This window comes from Ochotona curzoniae, unplaced genomic scaffold (genome assembly GCF_017591425.1).
Source record: "Ochotona curzoniae isolate NIBS_2020 unplaced genomic scaffold, NIBS_Ocur_1.0 contig_2692, whole genome shotgun sequence".
In the NCBI taxonomy this organism is placed as follows: Eukaryota; Metazoa; Chordata; class Mammalia; order Lagomorpha; family Ochotonidae; genus Ochotona; species Ochotona curzoniae.
Genome location: NW_024465556.1, coordinates 4,529,131 through 4,555,029, shown reverse-complemented (window position 1 = coordinate 4,555,029; position 25,899 = coordinate 4,529,131). Strand labels below are relative to the sequence as shown.

Genomic DNA, 25,899 nt, shown 5'->3' with positions numbered 1-25,899 from the left:
GAAGTCAAGAGTTCCGAGACCCCATGACTCCTATAAAACATCGATGGACAGGTTTATGTGGACAACATATTTGGCACTTCCCACGAGCCACTTAAAAGCTCAAATGGTATCATAAATTCAAAAGTCTGGACTTAAATAGGACATAGTTGATGACCTCGGTTTTTTTTTTTTTATTCCATTTTAAGCATCACTGGGAATTGAGGGCTGAAAAGCAAAGTTTTTGAAAGTTCGTATTGAGTAAACACACAAACCAGACTGTCATCATTATTTATCAATTACTTAATGTCATTGCAAGTTAGGTGATTTTTTTTTCTTCCAGAAAACTCTTTAGAGTATTATATTTGTCATTTGTTTGACTTACAGAATTTTGGATCGCTACGTTCAGGAGCAAATTCCTGGTTCCAAGGTTGTGGTGGAATCTATTGGTGCTCGCCGGCATGGAGACGCCTTTTCTCTAGAAGATTACACCAAATGTGACCTGACTGTCTATGCAATCGACCCCCAGACCAACAGGGCCATAGACAGAAATGAGCTATTCAAGTAAGTCTATTTTCTTGTTTATAACAGCTCTGTAATTAAAGCACTCCCAGAAAACGCCGATATAAGGTGATAAATATAAAGCTTAAAACTCATCAAATTGTTGTTGAAAGCCAAGTGTAAACAGGAACTCTGAGCTAATATCTAAACCTTTTCAATGCCAAGGGTGAGTTACAGCAACCCGAGATCTGCTCTAATGTGCAGCAGAAAGTGGATGATAAGTTTTAAAGAATAAGCCAGGCAAGTTGTTGATGATTCTATTAAAGCTGTTGGTTCTCATTGTTGCTCCAAGGTCTGTATTGTCGAGGGAAGCATAGATACTCAAAGAACTGTTTGCCTGCAACCCAGTAGCCTTAATTGGAAGAGCAGATCCAGCTTTCTTAAAAATTTAGTGAATAAGCAAATATTAATATCTTTGTTTTTCTGTGACTTGAGTATGGAATGCAGAGGGGTAATCACTCCCACTGAAGTGCATCCCCTACGTGATGTTCTATTCTAGTGTAAATTTGAATATCTTAGTTTACAAATATAAACAAAATGCAGAATACCCAACAAAATTCCAAGTATTTTCCCTTAGATGTTATTATAGCAGTTTAAAACTTTAAAAAGTTCTATTAGCAATTTTTGTTTTACTCTACTGTATCTAGCATCTAATACATTTATAAAAACAGATTTATAGTTGAGACATTTTTAAATATTTATTTATTTTAAAGATTTATATAGAGAGGATATACAGAGAGACAGAGAGAAAGAAAGAAAGAAAGTCTTCCATACACTGGTCCATTTCCCAATGGTCACAATGTCTGGAGCTGAGATGATCTCGAGCCAGGAGTGGGGAGCTGCTTCTGGGTCTCCCACGTGGGTTCAGGATGCTCATGGACTTCTTCTATCCTTTGCTGCTGTCCCAGGCCTCAAGTAGGGAGCTGGAGAAGAAGTAGAGGAACCATGACACGAGCTGGCGCCCAGATGGGATGCTAGCACTGCAGAAGTCTTACCTGTTGATATGAAATTGCAATCCATGCATAATTTTATTCAAAATATGTATTTTCATGAACTTTTTGACATACCTTCATATTGATGTTTAGTTGCACATGTATATATTCTGTTTATCTTTTCCTATATATCCTTAACTTACATTTATATCCAAGATTCATAATTTCAATAGTTTTTCAGTCTTTACAGCACATAAATATATCCATATACAAATTCATATACATAGAGCATGTACATATAGTCAATATGCTTATTAATATTTTGCTGCAACTCATAATTTTGAATGTAGGTTGTCTGAATGTTCATTAATAAAATTTCATCATTGCTGTTTTAGCAACAATGAAATAGCAGTTTATTTTCAAGTTGATTTTGTAAAGTCATAGTTATTATATTTATCAATTTAGTATACATTTGAATTACAGACAAGGTAATGTATTAATCACTTTGTGTAAATGTAGATGAATGAAATGATTGCACCATCTCAGCATTCATTACTAACAAAATGGAGTAAGATTTAGATCTGCCTGGCTAAATTTTCTATGTCGATTAACTAAAAATTTGGGGGGTGAGTGCAGTTTGAAAGAAATTTTTATAGTCATTCTGCTAATTTCCATCATAAACCTGTTTTCTTCTGCATTGAAGATGACTTCTTTGTTTTCTTCATTTTTTCAAATTTACTGGTGATTATGTTTATAAAGTTTTCCCTAATTATATAAAAATTATTTAGGATTTTAGTCAATTTTCTGGAGTATAATGTAATTATATTAATAATTGCTCCAGCTACAGTTTTAGGGATAAAAATGCTTGGAAACAAGTCCATTGGATTTTTACTATCACTGTCAAGCACAGAAGTATTTTATTATACAAAGTAAATATCTGAATTCAGCAGAATAAATGCAGCCGCCAGGTAGAAATCAGAAGTTTTGTAATGAAGAAGATAGAAGCCATGAAGTGCTAGCGTGTTCTTTTAGTATCTTCACCTTGACCTCATCACTGTGAAGCCGGGGCAGAGTAGAATTTTGAACCGTAGAATTGTTCCTGTAATTATTTTGCATTGACATTTTAAGATACTATATCCCGAGCCTGGTGACATACAAGTATTATCTTTTCTGTAGTTATTAGCATTATTGAAAATGTAGTAAACACTGAACAATAATACTAGCATTTTAGGCTTCCTGTTTAATACCCAGACCGATGGAAGTAAGATTTTTTTTTTTCCTTTTTCCAAATCTGCCTTATACTAAAATGCAGGCTTCTAAGGATGTTTGAATTGTCAGGCCAAAATAAGTGAAAACAAAAATCACTATTACTCCAGAGTTCACTTTCATTTTTTAAATGAATCAGAAATTTAAAGCTAATAAGTCTATAGAGAAGACTAGCATTACTTTTAATTCCAAATTAACAACTCATTTTATTTGATAATGTTATTGGTATGTTATTTTTCTAGGTTTTGCTTACAAGAACAGCTTATATTGTCTTAAATAACTATATATTACTTTTATTTTTCTGTGGGTCTCTAGATTTATTTAACCTGAATTTCTGGTTTGTTTTTGCTTTTTCTTTTCCTTTCTAAAATGGTATGTCACAGTTAAAATATTTTTAAAGAATTACTGAGATAAACTTTGAGTGTCATGTCATTCGCTCATGGAAAATCTATAATCCAATGATTATTAGTATAATCAAAGTTGTGCAGCAGATAACAAAGAAAAGCTGCAACCATTAGCCAGATGTTTTCCATTTGTTTCCTCCCTCCTGCTAACTCACCTCCTGCCTCATCCTCCACTGACCCCATTTATGTATTTCCCTCATTGTGGATATGCTTGCTGCAGATAGATTTTTAAAATATTCCTTCTAAATAATTTGTTAAACTCTGTACTATTGGAAACAATATTCAGATGGAATGCAATACCCAACAAACCACCAATGGCATGCTTTAAAGAAATAAAAAAATCTTACAAATTATTATGGATCACAAAAAGATCCTAGAAGTTAAAGCATGCATAAGAATGAAGAAGTATCTTGTTGCCTTAGTTTAAAATATACTTTAAGCTATTCTCTCTGAAATGGGGTCAGACAGATGAGCCTGGAAACACACACGCACACCACCACCCACCCCCAAGGAAATAGAACACGGCCAGTAATAAAGCCATGAATTTATGGTCAAATCATTTTTCCTTAAAATTGCCAAGAAAGCACGTTTTGGCCATGGATGAACTTTTAATGAATTGTCTTTTGAAGTGAAATATTTTGAAATATTTCTTATGCCCCATTTTCTTTACATTATTACAATTATAATTCTATTACTTCCCCCTCACAGTTTTAGGATATGATGTTTTGGCCCCTGACACAGTTTCTCTGTTTCAGCGTGAATTATTTTTATGGCCTTATTCTTGAGTTCAGTAATTTATCTGTGTCACCCTAACGATGAGATCACTAAAGAAGTTCTACATTTTGAGAACCTTTACAAATAGAAATTTCCTGCATTTCCACGAGATTCTCTGTCGCTCCCCCGACTGTACTGATTGCCTGAGTTCAAGCGTGCTTTTCCTTTCCTCTAGAATCTCTAATGCATCGGTCATACTTTATCGAAGTCACTGACCAGTACCTTTGTATGGTTCTTTTTTGTTACTTTATTTCTTGAAATAGGTTTTCTGTTTGTTTTCTGAATGTTTTATGTATTGTTTATTGCATGTTGCATGTGGTATGCAATACAAACAAAAACAGTAAGGGGTAAGCTAAACAGGTTTACACTTGCAAGTTATGTGGATGTGCCTCCTCTTGTTGAGTAAATTGACTCACTGTAAGTAGTTCGCTCTAGTTGTTGTTGAACCATAACTTGGCACTATGCCATGAGCATCAAGTTCTTGTTTCATTCTCTCAATAGGTAGGCATGCTAGGGTGGTTTCTCAAGCTTCTTCATCCGTGGTTAGTTCTCACAAGTCCTGCAAGGCTGTGTCAAAGAGGGGTATCCTCCCACATTCACCTCTCCTACAGTGTAGGCAGTGCCTGGCTTTTTGCTCAGCTCTATCCTAATAGTAGTACTGAAGTGTTGGGTAGGGTTGGTCTGTCCTTCTCATCGACCTTTCATTATCTTCGTAGTGGTGGTGCTTCGGCTTTTCTTCCTTTTCATCTCATGGCAACCACGCGGTTTCAGTTTTGCAGTGGGTGCTGGCTTAAGACAGCTCTTTGCTGCTCTGCTACCAGTAGCTACAGTAATTGTACTTGAGGTAGAAGCAGGAAGTCCTTGGCGGCTGAAGGTCCTCAACACAGTATGAGGCAGGGTTATACTACCGGTTACAGAGGCAGAGAGCCATCCTAAGCCAGCACCCAACAGAGTCGTCACCGGTTAAGTGACTTCATTGCTAGAGGTAAAGTTTCACTGGCAAATTAATGATCCTTTTCCAGGCAAGATTCTTCCTAGTTTTAACATCATATATCTTTTCATACAAGTCTTATTCTGTACTTCATTTATATGTTCTCTGGTTTTACCTAATAGACGTTTAAAACAAAATGTTAACCTGCTAGTCTGCTTTTATCTGAAATTGACCCAGGAAATTGCTATGAAGTCATTTGTTGTCTACAAAAACAAATTTGGATTAAAAAAATGCTGATTGTCTTATACTACAGAATGAAAACGTAATATCCAAAAGTATGTAGCACTACAACTAAAATTGAATTATCCAGATCATTGGGTTTCTTCAATGAGAAAAATAATGAACTGCCCAATGGTATTCATATCTAATACAAGAAACTTCCTTTGCTTTTGACATGGTAACTATAAGAATCTCTGTAGCTAGATTAGAATCAGTAAGATCAATCTGACAATTAAAATGAAAAGTGTCAAATTAGTGAACAAATCATTTAATCTATACAAACCTACCACCTGGTTATATTCTAGAGGTGAAGTGAGGGGTCCCTCTTGCTTTGTCTTTCATGCTTTAGGGTTTCACATGGTTCTACATAAGGTCATGATTTAATTTTATGTTAAGAAATATATTTCAAAATAATATATATGGTTTACACTGCATGTTCAAATATGTAAAGTGCTCATTATTCAGAAAGTTAGACTAGAATATATAGACATAATAAGAGAGATTATGCTTTTCTTTGCATCATGAATCTGAGTAACTTTTCCTTGATCAGATTTTTGCTTTCCAATTTTCATTAGTGATATGTTGTCTTTTATAAATTAAATACTAGTATTTTGAAAAGAAAAATAAGTTTGTTTTTGTGTACTAATAAGTGTTTTTGAGTTAATATGTAGAATATGTAGGATTTAGAAACTGTTGAAAACTGAGTAATTAAATTATGCTAATTATAGCATAAATTATGCAACATAATTTACTAATAGTAAGATTAAATAACATTATTCTTTGCTCCTCCCCAAAGCTCTACTCATAGAATTTCATTATTTAGAGAAAAGTTTTGGGGAACTAAACTGACCACTAAATCTTGTGATTCTGACTAGAATTACACACTACTTGCATCCTTTATATAGTCTTTTCTTAAAGGGGAAAAAAAATCACATTTTCTCCCATTTAAAATTGTGTGGGCTTGAGATTGTGTGTTGCTATTTAAAACTTATGAGGAAAACCACATTCAGTCTGAGCTTCCATAACTGACTAGATTTCTGGCTTCCAGTGTAGTGGTCTATGCTTACAGGATAAAATGTATACATTTTAGAATATGCTGTATAAATTAAGAGCTTACATTTTTTTTATCTGAAGAATTTAATAGAGGTAAGTTATTATATTCACCTATATTAAGTTCAATGATTTTGATAATTCTGAAGTCTAAAGTCATGTCATTTTTCATTCATATACAAATGTGTAGTTACTCTTGTTTAGTGTCCATGCATTTTTTATGATTTTCTTATTATCCATAACACTTCTGACTCAATTTGTCTTTCAATTAACTATTTAAAGAGTGTACAAGTTTTGTTGTAACAAGGCTCTTTCTGCTGACCTTTTTAATTTTACTATTTATCTAACAATAAGATTTTTGGATGGCAAACTGCTGGATATCAATAAAGATTTTCAGCCATTTTATGGGGAAGGAGGACGTATTCTGGAGATCCGAACCCCACAAGCAGTGACCAGCATTAAGAAGCGAGGAGAAAGTCTGGGATACACGGAAGGGGCCCTGCTGGCTCTGGCCTTCATCATTATCCTCTGCTGTATTCCTGCCATCCTGGTGGTCTTGGTTAGCTACCGACAGTAAGTATTCACGGATGCTAACTTAACTGTGGGAAGTTTCTCAAATTCTGAGCTGTTGGAAATCATCTCTGGTGCCATAGCCTTGTAGGTGTCAAATGTTGGTGACAATACAACCCTCATCTGATGGCTTTAACCCTCTTGTATCAATTCCTTCCTCACCGTGAAAACAATGCCCAGAGACACAGTGCCACAGTCTTCACAGGTGGCACCGTACTCCCATGCTCTAAACTTTTCTCCCGCATTAGGAATACTGGGTTAGCTCTTACTGTTTTGTTTCTGCTCCTTTGGAGGCAAGAGCTTCAGAAGAGAATAGGTAAGAAAGCCTATGGACAAACATGTGCAGATGTACATGTTGCTCAGTTCCAAAGGCAGGCTGGTGGCCTGACCTCATTGTCGTGGTAGGTTTTTAATCCATAGTGACGCCTTCATCCCTGTGTGGAGGATCGCAGTGTTGTGTGCAGTGTTGTGTGTCCCTCTGCTTTCTTCCCGAGTAGCTCTCCTAGGATGTGCATCGCCCTGGCCGTCTCTTTTGGTTCTACTTTTCCTTAAGGGTCTCAGGCTCCTTCAGTCAACTAAATTCATTCACAATATCTGTATTTATACTATTATAGCCTGGCTATTTTTGCCTTTTCTTTAGTTGAAGTATTCTTGAAAGCACAGAAGCAGAAACTTGATGATAGAGGTCTAGATTTTTTTTTAATATGTTCTACTGATAGTTGATAAACATTGAGGAGTTGGTTATGAAGTGAGGATGCCACCAGAAGAAACTAAAATAACAGACAAGAGTCATAAATATTGTAAATTACATCTGATGTAGCAAGATAGTGATCAAATTTCTGCTCATTTGTAATGCGAAACTACTATTTATAAGTATTTAGACCTTCTATTTGTTTCTCAAATACAACTTTGTTAATAAAAAAAGGTAAGAAATGTCTAACTGGAAGTCTAGAAATATGCTCTCTGTGGTATTACTACAGAAAGTGTGTGAAGTGACAGATGTGGCATTGGGTTGATATGTTTGAGTTTTAATATATCCTTAACAAATATTGAATGCTAAAAGAAAGATCAGGGATAGAGGAATCTGGAGAAAGATTTTCAGTTAGTAGGCAATCAACCTGATCCTAAGTCTTCTGTCTTATGTGCCTTTGTGTTTTAAAATGTTTTCCATAGAGGCTTTTTGCGTCCTTCTTATATTGAAGTCAATGTAACAGAAAAATTCTTACATTTGCTATGCAATAGAGTTGTTAAAACTGATTGCTTCTGCATACTTTACGTAGAATTCTGAAATTTCAGAATTCTGAGGCTGATTTATTTAATACGTGTTTAGTCCAGTTTAAGTTTTTTGACATAAAAATCAAAGTATTTTACTATCTAAACTTTCTAAATTCATACTCTACTCGTAGACAGGACAAATAGGTACTTTAAAAAATAGTATGACAGGTTGAAATATTCTGTGTATGGAAAACAAGCAAATATGGGAAAGAATGTCATGAATTCATTCACAAGTGGCACCTTCCAATTTTGGTTTCAGCTCCTAAGTGAGACCATCGTAATTTAGGGCTGATTGCATGAGCCTGATTTTTTTTTCAAAATTCTCTTTATGCGTAATAAAGCAACAAGCCAGAAATAAGTATCAGATCACCTTTAATATTTTCTTTATTAGAATGAAATTCACATATTTAATGCAGTTGTATTTTCCACTTTATTTTTTTCCTAGTATGAATATTCTACAGCGTGTGTAGCTCCGAACTGAAGTACTGAGTTTCTCTATGTGTTAACTGTTTCATTATTAGTAGGTAAATTGCTCAAAATCAGATGTTAAAAATGAGTATTTCTAATGTAACTTTTTTCTTACTCTTTGCTTTCCCAAACAGGTTTAAAGTGTAAGTATAATTACCATTATGTTGCATCTGATTATTTTAAATATGAAAAAAAGAAACTCTGGATTATACAAATTAAGTGCCAGCCTCTGCTCAGAATCATATATCCTTTATTTTGAATCTATGATATGTTCACATATTTTGGTTTGTTATATATGGGGCTGAATTGATTTTAGATTTTTTTTTTCCATATAACTGGGGTCATTGTGAAAAAGAATGTCATTGTTTGGATCATCTGAGGGCCAGGTCTTGCCCTTGACGGAAGGATAGACAGGTAGTATCCAAGACATTCAAAGTAGCTGCCCAGTACTAACTAGTCACGGGCATTCTAAGGAAACAATCACCAGATCCACAGAGCCAACCAATATCCCTGCTGCATCTGTACACACAAGCAGGATCTGGGAACTGCCGATGCTACTTACTCTAAATCATTTATCCTCTATGCGCCCCATCTTACAAGAAAAAAATCCTTCAAGCAATTACCAATTATAACTGACCCATATGATCATATTTATGGCAAACCATATCCGTGCGTACATCATGTAATGTTCAGAGCAGTCATATTTGTCCCTAGAAAACCAGAACTGCCTGTAACTTTGTTTTGTATCCCTTTCTTGATACTAATTTGCAAATACTTCTACTGAGTGTGATCACTTGGTCAGTCAACAGAGTGAACCATCTGAGGGGCATGTTGCTTGAGAGTCTGTGAGGTTGCCTCTTTGATGCCAGTTGATGAGGTCAGATATTTGCTAATTAGGCCTAATGGTTAGAAAGCAGCCTATCGATGAGCATGTGATTGCTAACAAAACGTTTCACGAGATAACCTTACTTTATCCAAGACGCCAGGCCGAGTGCACCAAGACAGCCCGAATTCAATCCGCGCTTCCCGCAGCTAAACCTGCAGCGCCCACCGCTGCCCCGGTGGCAATGCCCCCGCCGCCACCGCCCCCGCCGCCAGGTGCGCACCTCTATGAAGAACTTGGAGACAGCACGATGTAAGTAGACCTCTCAGGAACTCTGAGAGATAAATATCCTTTAGTGGATGCTGTGTGGTGAGTTTGATTTTCAACCTCATGTGGCTTTCAGACTGTTCAGTAACTTTATTTAGGCTCATTTAAACATAAGCTTGTTTAGATGAGAACCTAGACAAAGTCTGTGGAGAAGTAATAGGCCAAGGAAGGCTAACAGGCAAGTGCAGGATTTAACTGCAGGAAACAATTGCAGTTTTATACTTACACATTGTATTTCATCTCCGAACCTTCAAGGATATGCATGCATATGTTGCCAAATTATAAACTAAGAAAATAAAATGCTATCCTAGGAGATGAAGAAATAAAATAACTCCTTATTTGGTATCAAGAAGAAAATGTATTTAAAATCAGATATTTCTAACATACCTTTATAGGACATTATATACTACAGTGTGAATGGAAACAAATGATTTATGTACTAAATGCCCAAATGTTTACAATATCATTATCATATTAATCTTAGATTGCTATAATTACTGCACTATTTGGAATAGTAATTTAAAAGATATTTTTGAAGCATTAAACAAAAAACTTTCCAGCCGAATTTGTAACGATGCTGAGTATTTCATTGGAGAATATGTCCTCTGTGAATATAAAAAAAAAAAAACATGAGATCATTACATTTGAAAGGCAAAAGATATTTAGAAGGATTTCTGGCACTGGAATTTGGCACAGCAGATGGAATAAATATAGATACTGAAATGGTAGCATTTACTAATAGGATTGAAGCAAGCCTCAAAACTCCTGAAATTCATCTCTTAATGTAAAACCAAACAAATGCATTAATATGATTTCCATGTTAATGCATAGGGTTTTGTTGAAAATAATGCTAATAATAAAAACACTCATGATTTTACACAAAAGCTGAATTTTAAATGGCTAAATGCATGACATTCTATTTCCATCTTTAAATGTATTTTTTGGACTTTTTAAGGTGATGGTCTCTTTAATTACTGGTGAATATAGGAATTGAGCCAATATGATTTGATTCTGTTTGATTAGGTCAAAATCCCTCTGTACCAAATGTTTGGAAGCTAAAAAAGTATTGTATGCAAGTCAGTGTTTTTATGTATGGTATCAATGAATGATATATTTTCATGTTAAAATTAACACATGCAGGCAAACTAATGTTTTTTGAAATCAATATAGTTTTATGCAGTTGATTTTCTAATAGTAACCTATAAGGAATATAATTTTAGCTACAGTTAAAGATGTGTGCTTATTATCAATTTATTGAAACATTTTATGTTCTATATATTTAGTTATCTTTCTGAGTTTGGAAAAAGTTAAAGGTCAAAGAAATTACTGTCAGCTATTTAGAAACATCAAAGATAGCTTTGGAAAACCTTGCTTACAACATAACAGATTCAACAGTCGCTTATTACAATAGATTTCTTATAAATCAGTGTGCACACCCTAACTTTACAGTTACCGCTCTGAAGATTCCTTTCTATTAAATATGGATGATTTCAGTCTTGATAAAAGGAATCTTATTCATTTGGAGTCAGTACACCACTAGTTATATGTGTTAAGACATTGAAATAATCATACATGATTAAATCTAGAGCATTAAATATCATTCTTGTGGATAAACACAAAGAAAATATAAAATATGCATTTTCTTTTGTGTATTTACTGTGACCACTAAATATGTAAGTCAAGTTTCTATTAGAATTTTCAATATCATCTCAAATTAACAATATTTAAAACTTTTTCTCTCTATCACATGTTTTCTGTTTCTCACCTGTGGACACACAGGCATAAGTAAGTAAATACCATTCTAATTCGAGGGCAGTAGCAAGGAGGTATTCTAGAATAGATTTAGTACTGCTTTGCTATGAATATAGTAATCCTCTTTCATCTTCCAATATTTTGAGGTGGCATGAGTTAAAAATGAGTTAAATGTACAGTATTTGTGCCTACTTGTGAAGGACTTCAAAATTTGATTTGTTAATTTTATTAATGCTTTTCAGCCAAAACTAATTGGCATGATTCTATAGCATTGTTCCCCCCAAAATCAAAGTTCAGCTTTTGACATATCCTAAAAATGGCTTTTCAAAGTTAAGAAACAAAAGTGTTATGCATTCATTTAACATACATTATGCCAACATCCTATTTTACTCAGGTTGACCTGCGAGAATTCTTAAAATTGTACTTTCTCTTAAAAGAAACATTACAATTCTCTATGTGCATCTATATAATTCTATTTCCTGACCTACTGCCCTCCTTTACCAATGTGTCTAATTCATCCTAGATAGCTAAGTACTAAACAGAAATTAAAACAAATCTGTCCTTTGGATTTTACATAAGACCTAAGCCTATTAAAATCCATGCATCACGCAATGTTTGTGGTTATGAGGTCCTGATATTTACATCAGAAGTACTTTTCATTTGTGCTAAATGACTGCTCACATTTTTTTTTATGAATTACGGCTACTTTTGAGTGAATTTGCATGAGTAAATATTTTAGTGACACCAATAAGTTTTAATGTAAATATTCTGAATTCAGGCTCACCTTAATTGTATCCAAATCATATGTGAAGTCAAATACCAGCAGCTTCTCCTCTGGTTGGCAATTTTTATAATGTTTCCAAATTACTAAAGCAGATCAGTCAAGATTCTAACAAATTTAATTTCTCAAATATCTGATTGCGTACTGTCAGTAAAACTGTCCCCTATGTCCCTTATGGTTTTAGTTCGCTTAACCTGGAAAATAGAATGTAAGTTTTTCTATCAGATAGAAGAATACCATTAGCTCGAAGACAGAATGTTGTTGAAATGAGAGATGATAGATAACGATTCAAATACAGCCAGTTATCTTTTATCGAAAACAATAAGCTCTGAACATCTTTAAAGGACCTGAAATGACAGGCTTAGTTGGTGAGCTGCAATCTGGAGAACTGTGAACATGAGTGGACATGGATTCTTTGCTAGCCAAAAAAATAAGAGATTGGCCCAAATTCTTTCATTATTCAGTGAAAGTTTCCCATGCTACTGACAACTGCCAAGATTCCCCTTCCTTTTCTTTTGAAGACTAGGGACTCTGCAGTGATGCTTTGCTTCGGTAGATCAGTGCTGTGTGACCTTTTATGTTTTGTAGAATAATGGCAACCATAAAAAACATCTTTCTCATGAAAACTATGTCACAACTTGTTTCCTTATATTTCATTATCTTCTTTTCTTTCAAGTCTTTTCCTTCTCTACCATTTTCAACAAAGCAGGGGAAATAACTCAGTCTCAGAAGACAGGCGACCTCATCAAGTTGGGATTCCCATTGTGTCCAATACTGTGGACGCTCCCAAGCCACCTCACACAACTGGATCACTTGAGAATAACCAGCTGGATTCTACAAGGAAATTCTCACTTCTATCTCGTGAGGACAGCTTAAGTACCCATGATGTTCTTTACAAGGAACACATACGCCAAGGATCGACAAATTTCAATAACTTTTCCCTGAGAACAGAGTTTGTAAACCCATTTCCCCCCAAAACACAGGTCAAGAGTCAGTCTCTGAGGGGTCCTCGAGAAACATTTAAGAGGATCTGGAGAGAGCCCATCAGCTTGCCAAGGAGACTGATGGGGAAGCTTTCAAAGAGGCCAGAAACCATAGATCTAGTGCAGTGGCCTGGAGATCGAAACACGGGGATGTACCCAAACAGAAGAGGTAGCAACAGTTCATCCCTTACAACTGACGACATAAATTTGACAGAAATGCAGCATGGTGAAACACTGATTGTGCAAGAAGCCCAGAAGTTAAAATCTCTACATTCCACGTCTTCATTTTCCTCTCCTTGGCCTCACTTGCCATTCTCCACTTTGCCAACTGTTTCAAAAACTGTGGAACTCCAATCGGAACCTAATGTTATCACTTCTCCTGATGACCCCTTCATGGAACTTTCTCCTCTGAGTGCTTTAAAGTCTCCAGACTATACACCTACTTCTTTGTTGGCTGTCGGGACCAAACGGAACGATTCTGAAAATCTTTCCCACCCACGAAACATCTCTTCCCTTCTATCCGCCTCTCCTCCTCCACCTGTCCTTACACCTTTCCCTGTTTGTCCTTTCCCTCCACTCTGCCTACCTTTAGCTCCTTCTCCTCTTCGCACACCAATGCCTCCTCATCCGAGTCCGCTTCCTTCTGCAGCTCCAGTTCTGTCCGCACAGTGTTCTTGCTTACCACTTGAGTGCACTGCCAGTGTAACACCTGCCAAGGAAAGTGACTCCTCTGTGACACAGCAAAGCACACTGGGTAATACTGACCCTCAGAAAGAACCAAAGGGGGTTCTGAAACATATTAAAAATTTAGCAGAACTTGAAAAAACAGTAGCTAGAATGTACAGTCACATAGAAAGAAACTATCCTCCCACAAACATTTCAAAAGGCCTGACAATTTGCACTTCAGGTAGAGCGCGTGTGGAAAACACCTCAGACCAAAAGCACGAACATTTGAATGACACTGTTGAGGGAAGTGAAAAGCAATCTCACAGCCAATCTACTTCACTATAATGTCCCTTTATTGTTTTACCTGGCAAATCTTTCATTATAATCATCAAGTCAAATGCCTCATTGGAACATCAAAGAAGATTCCATTATCTTACCCCAAACTCAGTGCAAAACTTTTTTTTTTTGCACATTTAAAAAAGTTTAACCTCATCACTACTAACTCATATTACCTTAATTTTCTTAACTACAAATTAGCATTATTTGTCCTACATTTACTTTAAAAGTAAGTAGCTTCATCTGTTTTTCATTGGAGTATATTGGACATGAATATGATATCCAACTCAAACCAAAGGCTTGATTAATATGTTGATGCAATGACTTTACTTTTTTTTTTCATTTAATTTTTCAACAGTTTTACATGACTACTTAGGGGGAAGAAAGCAGTCTGTTACAAATAAGCTGGAAGTGGAATTTTTGGGTTCCTTTGTTTTTTGAAACCTGTGTTTGGTAGAAAACAGTACTACCAAATAAAACACTATGTACCTAGAACTGCAGGAGAAAACAGATTTAAGACAAATCTAAATCCCAGGTGCTACATTATGTGGTAATCTGTTTCATTATAAGAATATCTGTTATCTTGGCTTGCTTTTATCTTACTGGTATGCTTACAGATTTGGTAACTCCTTCACTTTTTTCAATTGCTGTCTTATTCTATTTATTTCTCATCATGCTTTCCCTTCCCTTATTTATACTGAAAATAAATCTCAAGTTCTTGACTCTTGTAAGGCATTTCATTGTTCCCACAAGTGTTTTACAGAGCTACCTAATTTTGCTTTCTCACATTACAGCAATTCTATTTTTATAAGATTTTACTTCAAATAAAATATTGTATTTTGTCTCTAGTTACAAAGTGAACTAAGAAAGATTAAGACAGATTATACATGAAAAGATGTTACCACCTTTATAGAGTCCTCTGCTTCTTGTTTTATGCAAAGATAAAAATTGCTATTGTAAGAAGAAACTTTTCCAGTTGTAATAGTTACTCTATTCTCAGGGCTCATTTAATAGATAGCCCTCATTGACCATGGGCATTTTGAATCAGATTGCTTTGTAAATTAGTGTAATTTGTGCCCACCACGTAATTCTTTTTCTTTCTATGAAGCTCAGGAATTGAGTTTGAATTACTGGAAATGTTTATTTAAAAAAAAAAAACATTTGTTTTACTCTAGAGTTTGATATTTTAGAAGATATCAATCTACACAGAAAAAGGTACAATTCCCAAATGTAGGCAAACTGTCATGTTTGATAATGACCATTGCCATTGTAAGTATATTAAAATCCATGGAGAGCTCCACAATGAACAATTTCAAAGCTTTGGTTCAACTCTTAGGTTCTGTGACGTTTCTTCAAGACTGGGAGCTGGCTAGTAAGATCAGTCAAATAAAATGTAAGACTAGTTATTTTCATTAGCACATCTGCTTCGACTTCTGTCATCCAACTCAAGAGTAATTTCTTTCTTGGGGTTCTTGAACGTGATTTTTTTTCTCTCTTTCACTGAAACACTTCAGTTGGAGTTTTTGTTGGCAGCTGGTCATATGCATGAGAACTTGTGCTATTTGGCGGACTCTGACAAGGTATTATTCACAATTGTGTGAAACTAATGTGAATGTACGTTTCTCTAAGCTAATTTCTACCAACGTCTTTACATTTAAAACTGAAAAGCTTTTAATATGTGATTTCTAACTAGTGAGTAATGAAATATTTTTCTGAACATTCTTGAGTAGGCACCTACAGCCTTACAAGATGATATAATTGCTTTTTCTACATCATTTTACAATATTTGTATAATCAAAATTTTTAGTAGCATTTTCTAACTCCCAAGCATTTTGTAAATGCTTTAAATTTAATTATTTTATTGATATATTTTATTTAAATAATTTTATGGTTATGTTCAGAAAATTCATTTTCTGTGTAACATCTATAATTTGTATAAAAAAACTACATATTCTCTTCTATACAACCATAACCACCATGACATAGCAACTGCCTTTAGAAAAAGAATTTATCTGCATTTACTAACATTTAATGAAAAATGGGTAAATACCTTATAATGCACACTCAAGATCACTAAGCACTTGCTGCTATTCAAATCAAACTAATACTTACAAATGGTTAAATTGAATAATACACTTTGGATATATATTACATTAAGTGGCACATCACTTATGTGACCGATTTTATAAATATCAGATTGGCAATCATACCAATAATAGCTAATATTGATATATCATATAAAATATTGAAGGGATAATGCATTTAATATGTGAATTGGTGGTTATTAAAATGTGAAGACCCACTTCCTCTAACTTAATTAGTACTAAAAGATAGAAAAGGAGTAAATTTGAAGCCTTCTAAAGATAATAGGATTATTCCACAAATATCAAAGGGCACAAATAAATACAATGTAAAATTGAACTATTTCAAATGTTCATAGGATTAAGGACAAGTTTTATTAATTTTACAATTATTTTACTGATCCATGCATTAACCACATTATAAATGATCTCTGTGGAGATCATTTTTATAGTAAGTTTTCATTGCAGTTTTATATTAATTCCATATTGCATGGTCAACATCAATCTAATATTTTAGCTACTCAATGAGCAATAAATTTTAAGGTTTTTATATTGATATTCAACATTGAATATTCTGTAGTTGCATTTCTCTCATGTATAGTCAAATATTTCACCAACTTAAGTACTACTAGTTTTATCAATCTTATGTGATACTATTTTTTAGCTGTAATTAATGTCTCTCAAAATTTTCATCTATTTTTACTAATATATTTGACCCTGGATAGATAGTGAATACCTTCAATTCATTATTTACAAATCAATCTGAAATAAGCAGAGAAACATCTTATAATGAATAGGAAGACTATATTCCAGAAATGAGGATTATTTTTTTATCTAATGTTATATTCTCTCTGTAAGAAACGTCTCTTTTTACAATGAATGCATTAGGTATATGAGGACCTGTGTACCATAAATAATATTTTATCTTGATTGTAAGTGTATTATATGCTATTGAAATAAAACAAAGTTTTAAAACCTTTTTCTGCTCTGATAGAATGAAGGTCTGAGATGGAAGTATGACTCTCCTTTCATGACATTGCTACAAAATATAATTCCCTGGGAGACAGCCTTAAGTGACTGTCTTTAGTGATTTCAGTATTGCTCAGCTTCTTTTTAAAGGGCCTTTCAGTAACTTTGTCTAATCAAAAAAGCCAAAATGCTTAACACTGACTTCTTCGTTTCTGCCTTACAGGAGAGGTTATGCATCAGAGGTAAGGGCTTATGGTGTTACGCCACACATAACAGGAAACTGTGAAATAGGTAGGACTAAAGTACAGTCTTATCAAACTAGGGCTTTTAACTACATTTCAACAAACACAGGTATGATTTACAGTTTCATATATATTATGCATTTGTTCTCATTTTACACATTTATTTACTTGAAAAGCAGAGCAAAAGAAAGAAAGGGACAGACAGAAAAGCTCTTCCAGCACTGGTTCACTCCCCAAATGGCCCCAACTGCCAGACCACAGCCAGGGTGAAGCCAGGAAGTAGAAACCATCACTGGTCTCCCACTTGGATAACAGGGTCCCAAGTGCTAGCACCATCTTCTACTGCTTTCCCATAAAATCAGCAGGACTGGGTTGGTAGTGGAGAATTGGGGACTCAAACTGCCACTCTATCAGGGGAAGTTACTGCTGCACACTGTGACTTATACCTCTGTGCCACAACATTGGTCTTTGTCTTGGAATTAAGTTTAACATTCAATGGACAACGATCAAATGTTCACCTTTATAAGAATAAAATTGTGTTCTAAATTATTCAATATTTACTCATCATTATGACACCATCCCAAATTTGTTTTCTAAATTAGAAATAAGAGCATCATTCAATTGTTCTTTGTACCAGCCTAAAACTCTATCCTGTCTTCATATTATAGCAAGAGATCTTAAAGATTATAAAAATAAGTAAGTCAGACTGCAAACTCTGGCTTTTCTATTGCATGAATAAGACTTGGTCTATAGATAACTTATTGGCCAGTCTGCCTAACAGTCTTTGGGCTGATTACACCGTAAGCTGTATTAGCCAACAATGCCATTGAGATTTTAATTTGATTTAGAATATAATTTATCAGTAAAGAAACTGAGATGTATACATGTTCCTATTGGCTGTATAGTTTTGAATATGCAAGCCTTAGAACACATGGAAGTGAAATTTAATGCCTCTATAAACAACCTTAACTTTTAGGGATTATAACAATAGATTACAAATTGAACCCAAGTATCACTAATGTAAGCTTTCCTTTCTTTTCCAATGAATATTACTACTAGGTTAACTCAGCCACTATATCATTAAGTTTCTCCCACTTCAGTGAACTATCTGTACTACTGACCATTCCCAACAGCTGGTTCAAATGCAGTGCACTTTAAGGCACACCTTGCTGGCTTTATCATTTGCCACAGTGTGTGAGATGCCACTTGGGACATTTGCATTGCATTTCAGAGTAGGCAGGTCTGAGCACAAACCATAGGAGACAGCGTCAGCCAGCCCTGGCTGTTTGGGAAGTGAAACAATGGATGCAAGATCTCCGTCTCTGACTTTCAAATAAAAAAGTTTAAAGCAAAGATACATATTATTAACTGTCCTTCCAAAGAGTTGATCATCACAAAATGGAAACATTTTTTTTTTGCTTCCATCTTGTTAAAGTATAAATTATCACAAAATAGACCAAATAAACCTGACTTACAGAAGTACAAGTGAAAGACAGGGGGAGGAAGAAAGAATGACTACACTATCTGAGAGCAGTTTTCCTAACTCCAAAACTCTTCGGAAACATGCATTGTTGCATGAGTGTAAGAAATCTGCATTTTGATGAAAATGAGAGAGTGGGGATCTTGTTTTAAATTCCATGTTGAATCCATGACAGCATATCCTTCTGATCATTCTATATTTCTTCCCAATGAACCTGATTATGTTTGTGATTGGGAAGAAAAAAGAGGGACAATTTAAAACGAGGTTAAATTTGCAAACGCTGTGTGAATCTAAAAGGTTTTCAGAAATATAAGCAGCTCTTTCAATTCTGAACCTTAAGCCCTAAAGAAATCTTCACTGACTCCTGCTTTTTCCAATTATTAAAATTTGGTAGTAGCTAAAACAACTATGACATTCAGAAAAGTGAATCCATGATTATTTTTTGTTTCAACGTAAATAATGACTCAGAATATTACCTCATGCTTTTGGTAGCTGTCACGTGAGTAATGAATCATAATTCCAAGGCAACCAGTTTTAAACTGTCACCTTTTTTTGTCTCTCTCCCTTCAGTCATAGCCTACCTTTCCATCTCAATTATTTTCTAAAAGTTCTTTCTATTTTAATTTCCTTTGGCAGCAACAACAACTGCTGAGGCCTTCTCTTCTTAAACCAGAGGTATCAATTTTCATTGTCTTTGCAACTTTACTTGGTTTCATGATACTGTCATGTGACTAGAGATGCTGATATATGTAGGTAGAGTGGGTGGGGCCTGACAGTATGATGCAATTTTAGGACAAGAAAATGATTTTCATTGAAACAAATGATGACGAAAGGGAATCACCGTACCACTTCCTTGCTAATGGGTCAAATGCCACATTTTTGGCTTCTTTCTCTGAGAATTAGACAAATAAGGCCTATACAAACCACCACTGACGGAAGCAACTCAACACCATGTACTGGGTGAATCTCAATTCCTTACATTACTTCCTGAGCAAGAATGCTGGCATCTGCACTCAAATATCATGTCAGATATTTGCCTTGCACACGTTAATGCCAGATGACCTATAATATGCAACAAATGCCTATTTCTATTTGTTTACACTATTATAATTAAACAGAAACCTACCCTTTAAACTTCTTTTTTTCACAGCGTTACTGCTTTACAAACTTATGCTTACAAAAAAATTACTCTTTTTTCCTAACAATGTAAACCAACCTTTGCTAAGGAGAAGCATTTTTTAGAATTTACCCTCTCAAATCTGGTTTTTTATAAGGTTTTTAGCAAAGAATATGTCCCAAACTCAGAAGCCAGAGCTGTGGATTTAAATCCCAAAACCAATTCCAGGATGCAAAATCTTATTGAAGATACACATCCTCCTGAATGTCCATGATTTCATTCATGAAATGTTAGGAATAAATATATAATATATAAGCTCCTTGCTCAGCTACTGGAATTTAGTAGAAAGAAGTCCATACCCAGTTTTGTTATCTTAAGGTTACATCATTTATGAATATTCAAAATTTTAAATTATAGGCTTTTTCTGTGTGGTTAGCAAACGTGAATAAAATGTCACTTTTTTAGTATATGATTTTGCATGATTTTCTAAAATCTTAAATCTACCAGAGTCTATTTGCATCCACTTAGAGAACTTCCTGGTCAGTAGGTCCTTCCTTGATTTCTTTTGAAGGGCTAATGTTGTATTCCTCACTCTTGTGTAAGCGTCCAAGAGGCATTCTTCCGATGATTCTTCTCTACTAATTTCTATCCTTACCTGTCCACTTGTAAGCTATCCAGTGATTGGATAAAAATAACTGAGCATAATTTCCCATTTAAGAATAGAGCATGCCTGTAACAATTTGACCGAGTTCACATACTTGCATTCTCCCAAGATATATTTTATTCTGTATTGCTTGTAATTATTAAATAAGTTAATGAGATTCAGCTCAAAACCAAAGTTCTTTTCTCATTCTCTATAGTAAATTGTATATGCATTGGTAAAGGGGTTCAAAAGTTTTAGTTCTGAGACCTATGTGCTTATGTCATTATTAAATCTTAGATGCATCAAAATTTAAAACTCCTCATGTTTTATTTCAAAATATTTCAGTAGGTACAGCTAAATCTAAATTTGGCCCAAATTTGTAGCCTCATTCTACCTAAATTTTTATTCCTTACCTTATCTTTGTTATTTATAGATGCAAAATTGTACAAATTATTCAACTAGATGATCTGGTAATGTCTATCGATTTTAATAGCTCTCTAGAACACACTTCCTACCAACATTCACATGTTAATTTCTCTTCACCTAACCATTGCCCGGCTTGTATACCCTTAAAAGGTAACTAATCTTGACATTTACATAAATAGAATAGAATATTATAGAGTATTATATAAACATAAATAGAATATGATATGTTTCATTTTTCCTTAGTATGTTTCTCATCATTCCATTCAATACATCAATGTTGTACAATGTAATACTGTACTTATCTCATGGAATTTTAATAATCAGTTCAAATTTGATTGATAGGAGTATTGTGTTTTGTATACAGAAGTACACATTTTGTATATAAGGATAATTTGAATTACTATGAAAGTGCTCATGGTTATATTTAACTTTGGTACTACTGCCAAACATCTCCCAACATAAATTATTCAATTTATAATATCTTCAGAAGGTAATGGGTCTTCCAGGTTCTATCTGTGCCTGCCAACACATCCTATTGCTGATTTGTTTTTAATTTAGTCATTAAGCAGGATAAGATGAATGGATTTTTATACTACTACTGGATTCTTTTAAATAGGCTCACAAAATATAACCAAGATGACTATAAAATCATCAGCACAATAAAGGTAATGCAGTTTAAGTAATTAAAGAATCCAAGGGAAAGTCATGCAAATAGAGATTAGATAGGAGAAACAATAGCAGAAGGCAAAGCCAAAGGCAACTATGAACCTAGCTGTATGACAACACTACTGGGGAAGGCGTAAGAATGAGAAATCATGCTTACTAGTCGTAGTTCCATCAAATACATTTTTCCTGTGTAAATATGTAGTGCTAGCCTGGCCATCCATTTTAGTTTAGAAGAAGCATATCCAGAGTTTTGGTGATATTACCTAAACAGAATTATTGACACTGATACAGTTTCTAAAAATAAGAATGGAGAAGCTAAACAGCTAAATTCCATTGTCTGAAAATGTCAACAACCCTAAAGCAGGCAATCTCTTCTTGGCTCACTGTTGCATCTATATCAACTAATGTTTATATATTAAAATATGATCTTAGGAATTCATGCCAACCTGTTCTGTGGATATCCTGTTTTCTCACCCACACTTTTGACTCTATTGCAAAGCTAATTTAGTGATCTTGTCCAATATGTTAAAAAGGGCAATGTTAAAAAAAAAAAGCCACAAAAACTGAATTTACTAGTTATTGAAATTGTTTTCAAAAGTATATATCAGGAAAACTTACACAATCAGTATTGTGTAGGATTTAACACTGAAAATCTTGAAAAAGCCTCTCTACTTCCAACACATTATTTTAGGTACACAAATAGTAGACGCCATGAACCTCATTGGGAGGTATAACACATCAAATTCTCAATATGCATATTATTATCAGACAATGATTGTATGTGAAGTAAAGACACAATGTTTCCTTGAATTGTCCCCCTTCCCCTTCCATATCCAATGAACAATTCTGTGTAGCAGAGTCCCAACAACAACAACAACAAGAAACTGGATATATTTAAATATTACGATTGAAGTTATTTTGACAGGAGTGCTTTGAGAGTCATCGAATTCTAGCTGTGGAAATCTGACATGGAATTGAACTACTTTAAGAATTTGCTTTCAAATGCAGTTTCTCTTTTTTGAATGATAGGAGTTATCCATGGAGTCTGGAATTGATCCTGGCCAAGAACTTGGACAAGAATATTACAGTTATGAGCATGGGTACATTTCAGATTTCTTACTCAGAATCCTGTTGTCATATTTTATTAATAAAAGTTATTAAATGCTCATGATCAATGATAAATTTTTAAAATGTCATTTTGGTAGTTTCCTATGAATAATATATCTGGCTTTATTTTCAAGTAAGTTCTAACCATTCTTATATACTGAGGGCTGTACTGATGCTTCACATTGACATTGAGTGATATTAGAAATAGTTAAAATTATTTGAGAAATAGAATTCAAACATATTTGCTCAATTCCTCAATTCACCATGTCTTTTCTAGTCAAGTTTGCTCCAAGAGCAATAAAGAGGCAAAGTCATAATCTAAAAATGAATATTTCAAAGTCATTTTTGTACACATAAGTTAGCTGTTTTCAGAAAATAAAGTAGAAAATGGTGGAACATTTTTCGATTATGGCTGAGGCAAACTTCTACCATAACAATAGAGATTTTACATTTTGAATGAGCTGTACCACTTGCAGAAACATCCATTTTGTGTTCTACATTGTTTAACTAGATCAACATGCCTTCTTCCTTCTACTCTTTCCAAAAATTTAACTCTGAAATAACTCTGTTGCTATTCCAGGATACCAATATGGAAAATGTCTTTGGTCATCAGATAGGTCTTACCCTAGAGCTTTGTAATTTACAAGTGGCCAAATAGGTTCTGTAACAATATCTGTTGATTCATAAACAAATAGAAGAAAACATCATTCATGGTACATTCCACACAGACCACATGAAAAAATGTTTTAAGTTTTGAGTTTCTATTGCAGGTATGAAATGCCTCAATATGGAAGTCGCCGTCGATTGCTGCCACCTGCTGGACAGGAGGAATATGGTGAAGTGGTTGGTGAAGCTGAGGAAGACTATGAGGAGGAAGAGGTAATATTGAAAGAATATTATGCTGTTTCATTAACAGAATGTGGTTTTCAGAATCCTAGTCATTTACTCATTGTTTTTTCAGGGTCTTTTTAACAATGCTAGCTCTGTCTGGAAGATACATTAATTTTAGAGTCAAGTTGGAAGAAATATGGAATTATAATCATGCTAGTTTTATCTGGGAAGGGAAACTAATTTTATAGTTAAGTTTATATTCTATATACATATGAAGTAATATCCTTACTTAATGGTTATTAAATATCCATATTGATATTAAACCAATGTTAACTATAATAGCATTTAATATAATTTACAATAATGTGATTGATAGTTTATAATATGTTAAATATATGGATATTACATCTCCAGAACGTTATAATGAAATTTCCGTTTTAAAAAGCTCTAAACATAAACATGCAACTCAGATGTTATTTTTGTTCATAACCTAGCATAGGTAAAACATGTGAAATGTAGATTCCATCTATTTCTAATAATGTTTTCAAAGTAATTTTATATGATTTCTGTTTAACTTACCATGAGCTACTTCTAACATACTCTTACATTTTTCTTGTGGACAATTTATTTGGGAAATTTACCCACTAGGAAAAGATCATTGAATATCACCGCAGCCTTACAGTGTTCAAAACCTAAACTTTACCTATGTTTAGAAAGTAAATTATAATATTTTAATGATTATTTGAAAGTCTTACACTTCCAATGAATGTGTAATAAAGCTATTTACAAAAGTCAAGCATTAGGAGTGGAAAAATCAGTTATTAATAGCTTAAGTTTCAAAATAAACTGAGTAAGAACAATCCCAACAGATCAGACTTGGGCACTATGAATAAATGTACTTCCCATTACCCTGTGTCCTTAAACAATATATTGTTAAACTTTTCTGAAACTATCATTCCTGTAGTTTCATTACCATTTGACTTGGGTGGAATGGTATCCTATTATCCTTACCATAGCCTAATTATCCTGACACTTCAATTGCATTTTCAAATTTTCAGGAAATTCCAAAGAAAATTAAAAAACCAAAAGTTGAAATTAGAGAGCCTAGCGAGGAGGAGGAGGAGGAAGTAGTTGTAACTATAGAAAAGCCGCCACCAGCGGAACCTACATATACAACATGGAAACGAGCCAGGATATTCCCCATGATTTTTAAGAAAGTCAGAGGACTAGCGGACAAGCGAGCCGCGGTGGACCTTGAGGCTGAAGAATGGCAGAGACGCCTCGAGGAAGAAGACAAGGATTACTTGAAACTAACTCTGGACCAGGAAGAAGCCACAGAAAGCACCGTGGAATCGGAGGAGGAATCCTCCAGCGACTACACCGAGTACAGCGAAGAGGAATCCGAATTCAGCGAGTCGGAGACCACGGTGGAGTCCGAGTCCGAGACGCCCTCGGAGGAGGAGGAGGTGGAGGAGAGCTCCACCCCTGAATCCGAAGAGTCCGAGTCCACGGAGTCGGAAGGAGAGAAAGCGAGGAGGAACATTTTTCTTGCCAGGAGAAAGCCCGTGGTTGAGGAGGTCAAAGAGGTCAAAAGTAGAAAGGAGAAGCCCGAAGAAGCCGAGGACGAAGCGGAGGTGGAAGAACATCCCGAAGAGGAGGAGGAGGAGAGCGAAGCGGCCCCCGAGGAAGAAGCAGCAGATGTGGAAGCCCCGGGTGCCCCTGAGGAGGGCAGTGCAGAGTCGGCCTCCGTGGAAGGAGGCGCGGAGAGCGAGGAGGAGTCAGAAGGAGGCAGTAGTAGCAGTAGTAGCCAGAGCATGTCTGGCGTTCCGTGGGGTTTTCAGGTGCCAGAGTATGACAGAAGCAAGAACTCACAGCCAAAGCCCTCTCCAGGAGCGAGCTCCGAAGGTTACAACACAGCCCTTTAACAGAGCGCACAGTAGGTGGGGCTTCGCGGTGAGGAGTGCTCCTGTGTGCAGTGCCTTCTCTGTTCTCTGAAACGCTCTTGGTAGGAACCAAACTGATCATGGCTCAGCTGTGACTTAAGACCAGCAAACGTGGAGTGAATCTATGCTATTCAAATGGCTTTATGTATAGGAAGATAACAGAGTAGACCTGACTAGTCCCTCCTGTGGTAGTGAACAGGAATATATGCAATCAGCTAGTCGGTATTTAATATCCGGGTA

The 25,899-nt window shown here is 35.0% G+C and overlaps 1 protein-coding gene across 4 annotated transcripts in view; it reads left to right on the top strand.

Annotated features, from left to right (window-relative positions):
- PCDH15 (protocadherin related 15) overlaps positions 1–25,641 on the top strand; it is a 496,526-nt gene extending 470,885 nt beyond the window's left edge. The window contains exons 29-35 of one of the 4 annotated variants that reach the window (XM_040975792.1): positions 364–540; positions 6,528–6,746; positions 8,621–8,629; positions 9,466–9,621; positions 11,416–11,421; positions 23,656–23,764; positions 24,775–25,641. In XM_040975792.1, the coding sequence (XP_040831726.1) occupies positions 364–540; positions 6,528–6,746; positions 8,621–8,629; positions 9,466–9,621; positions 11,416–11,421; positions 23,656–23,764; positions 24,775–25,641 (1,543 nt within the window). Of the gene's footprint in view, positions 1–363; positions 541–6,527; positions 6,747–8,620; positions 8,630–9,465; positions 9,622–11,415; positions 11,422–12,845; positions 14,164–23,655; positions 23,765–24,774 lie in introns of those variants that run through there. The other 3 variants (XM_040975788.1, XM_040975791.1, XM_040975790.1) reach the window with 3 other exon arrangements.
- Positions 25,642–25,899: the final 258 nt, after the last annotated feature.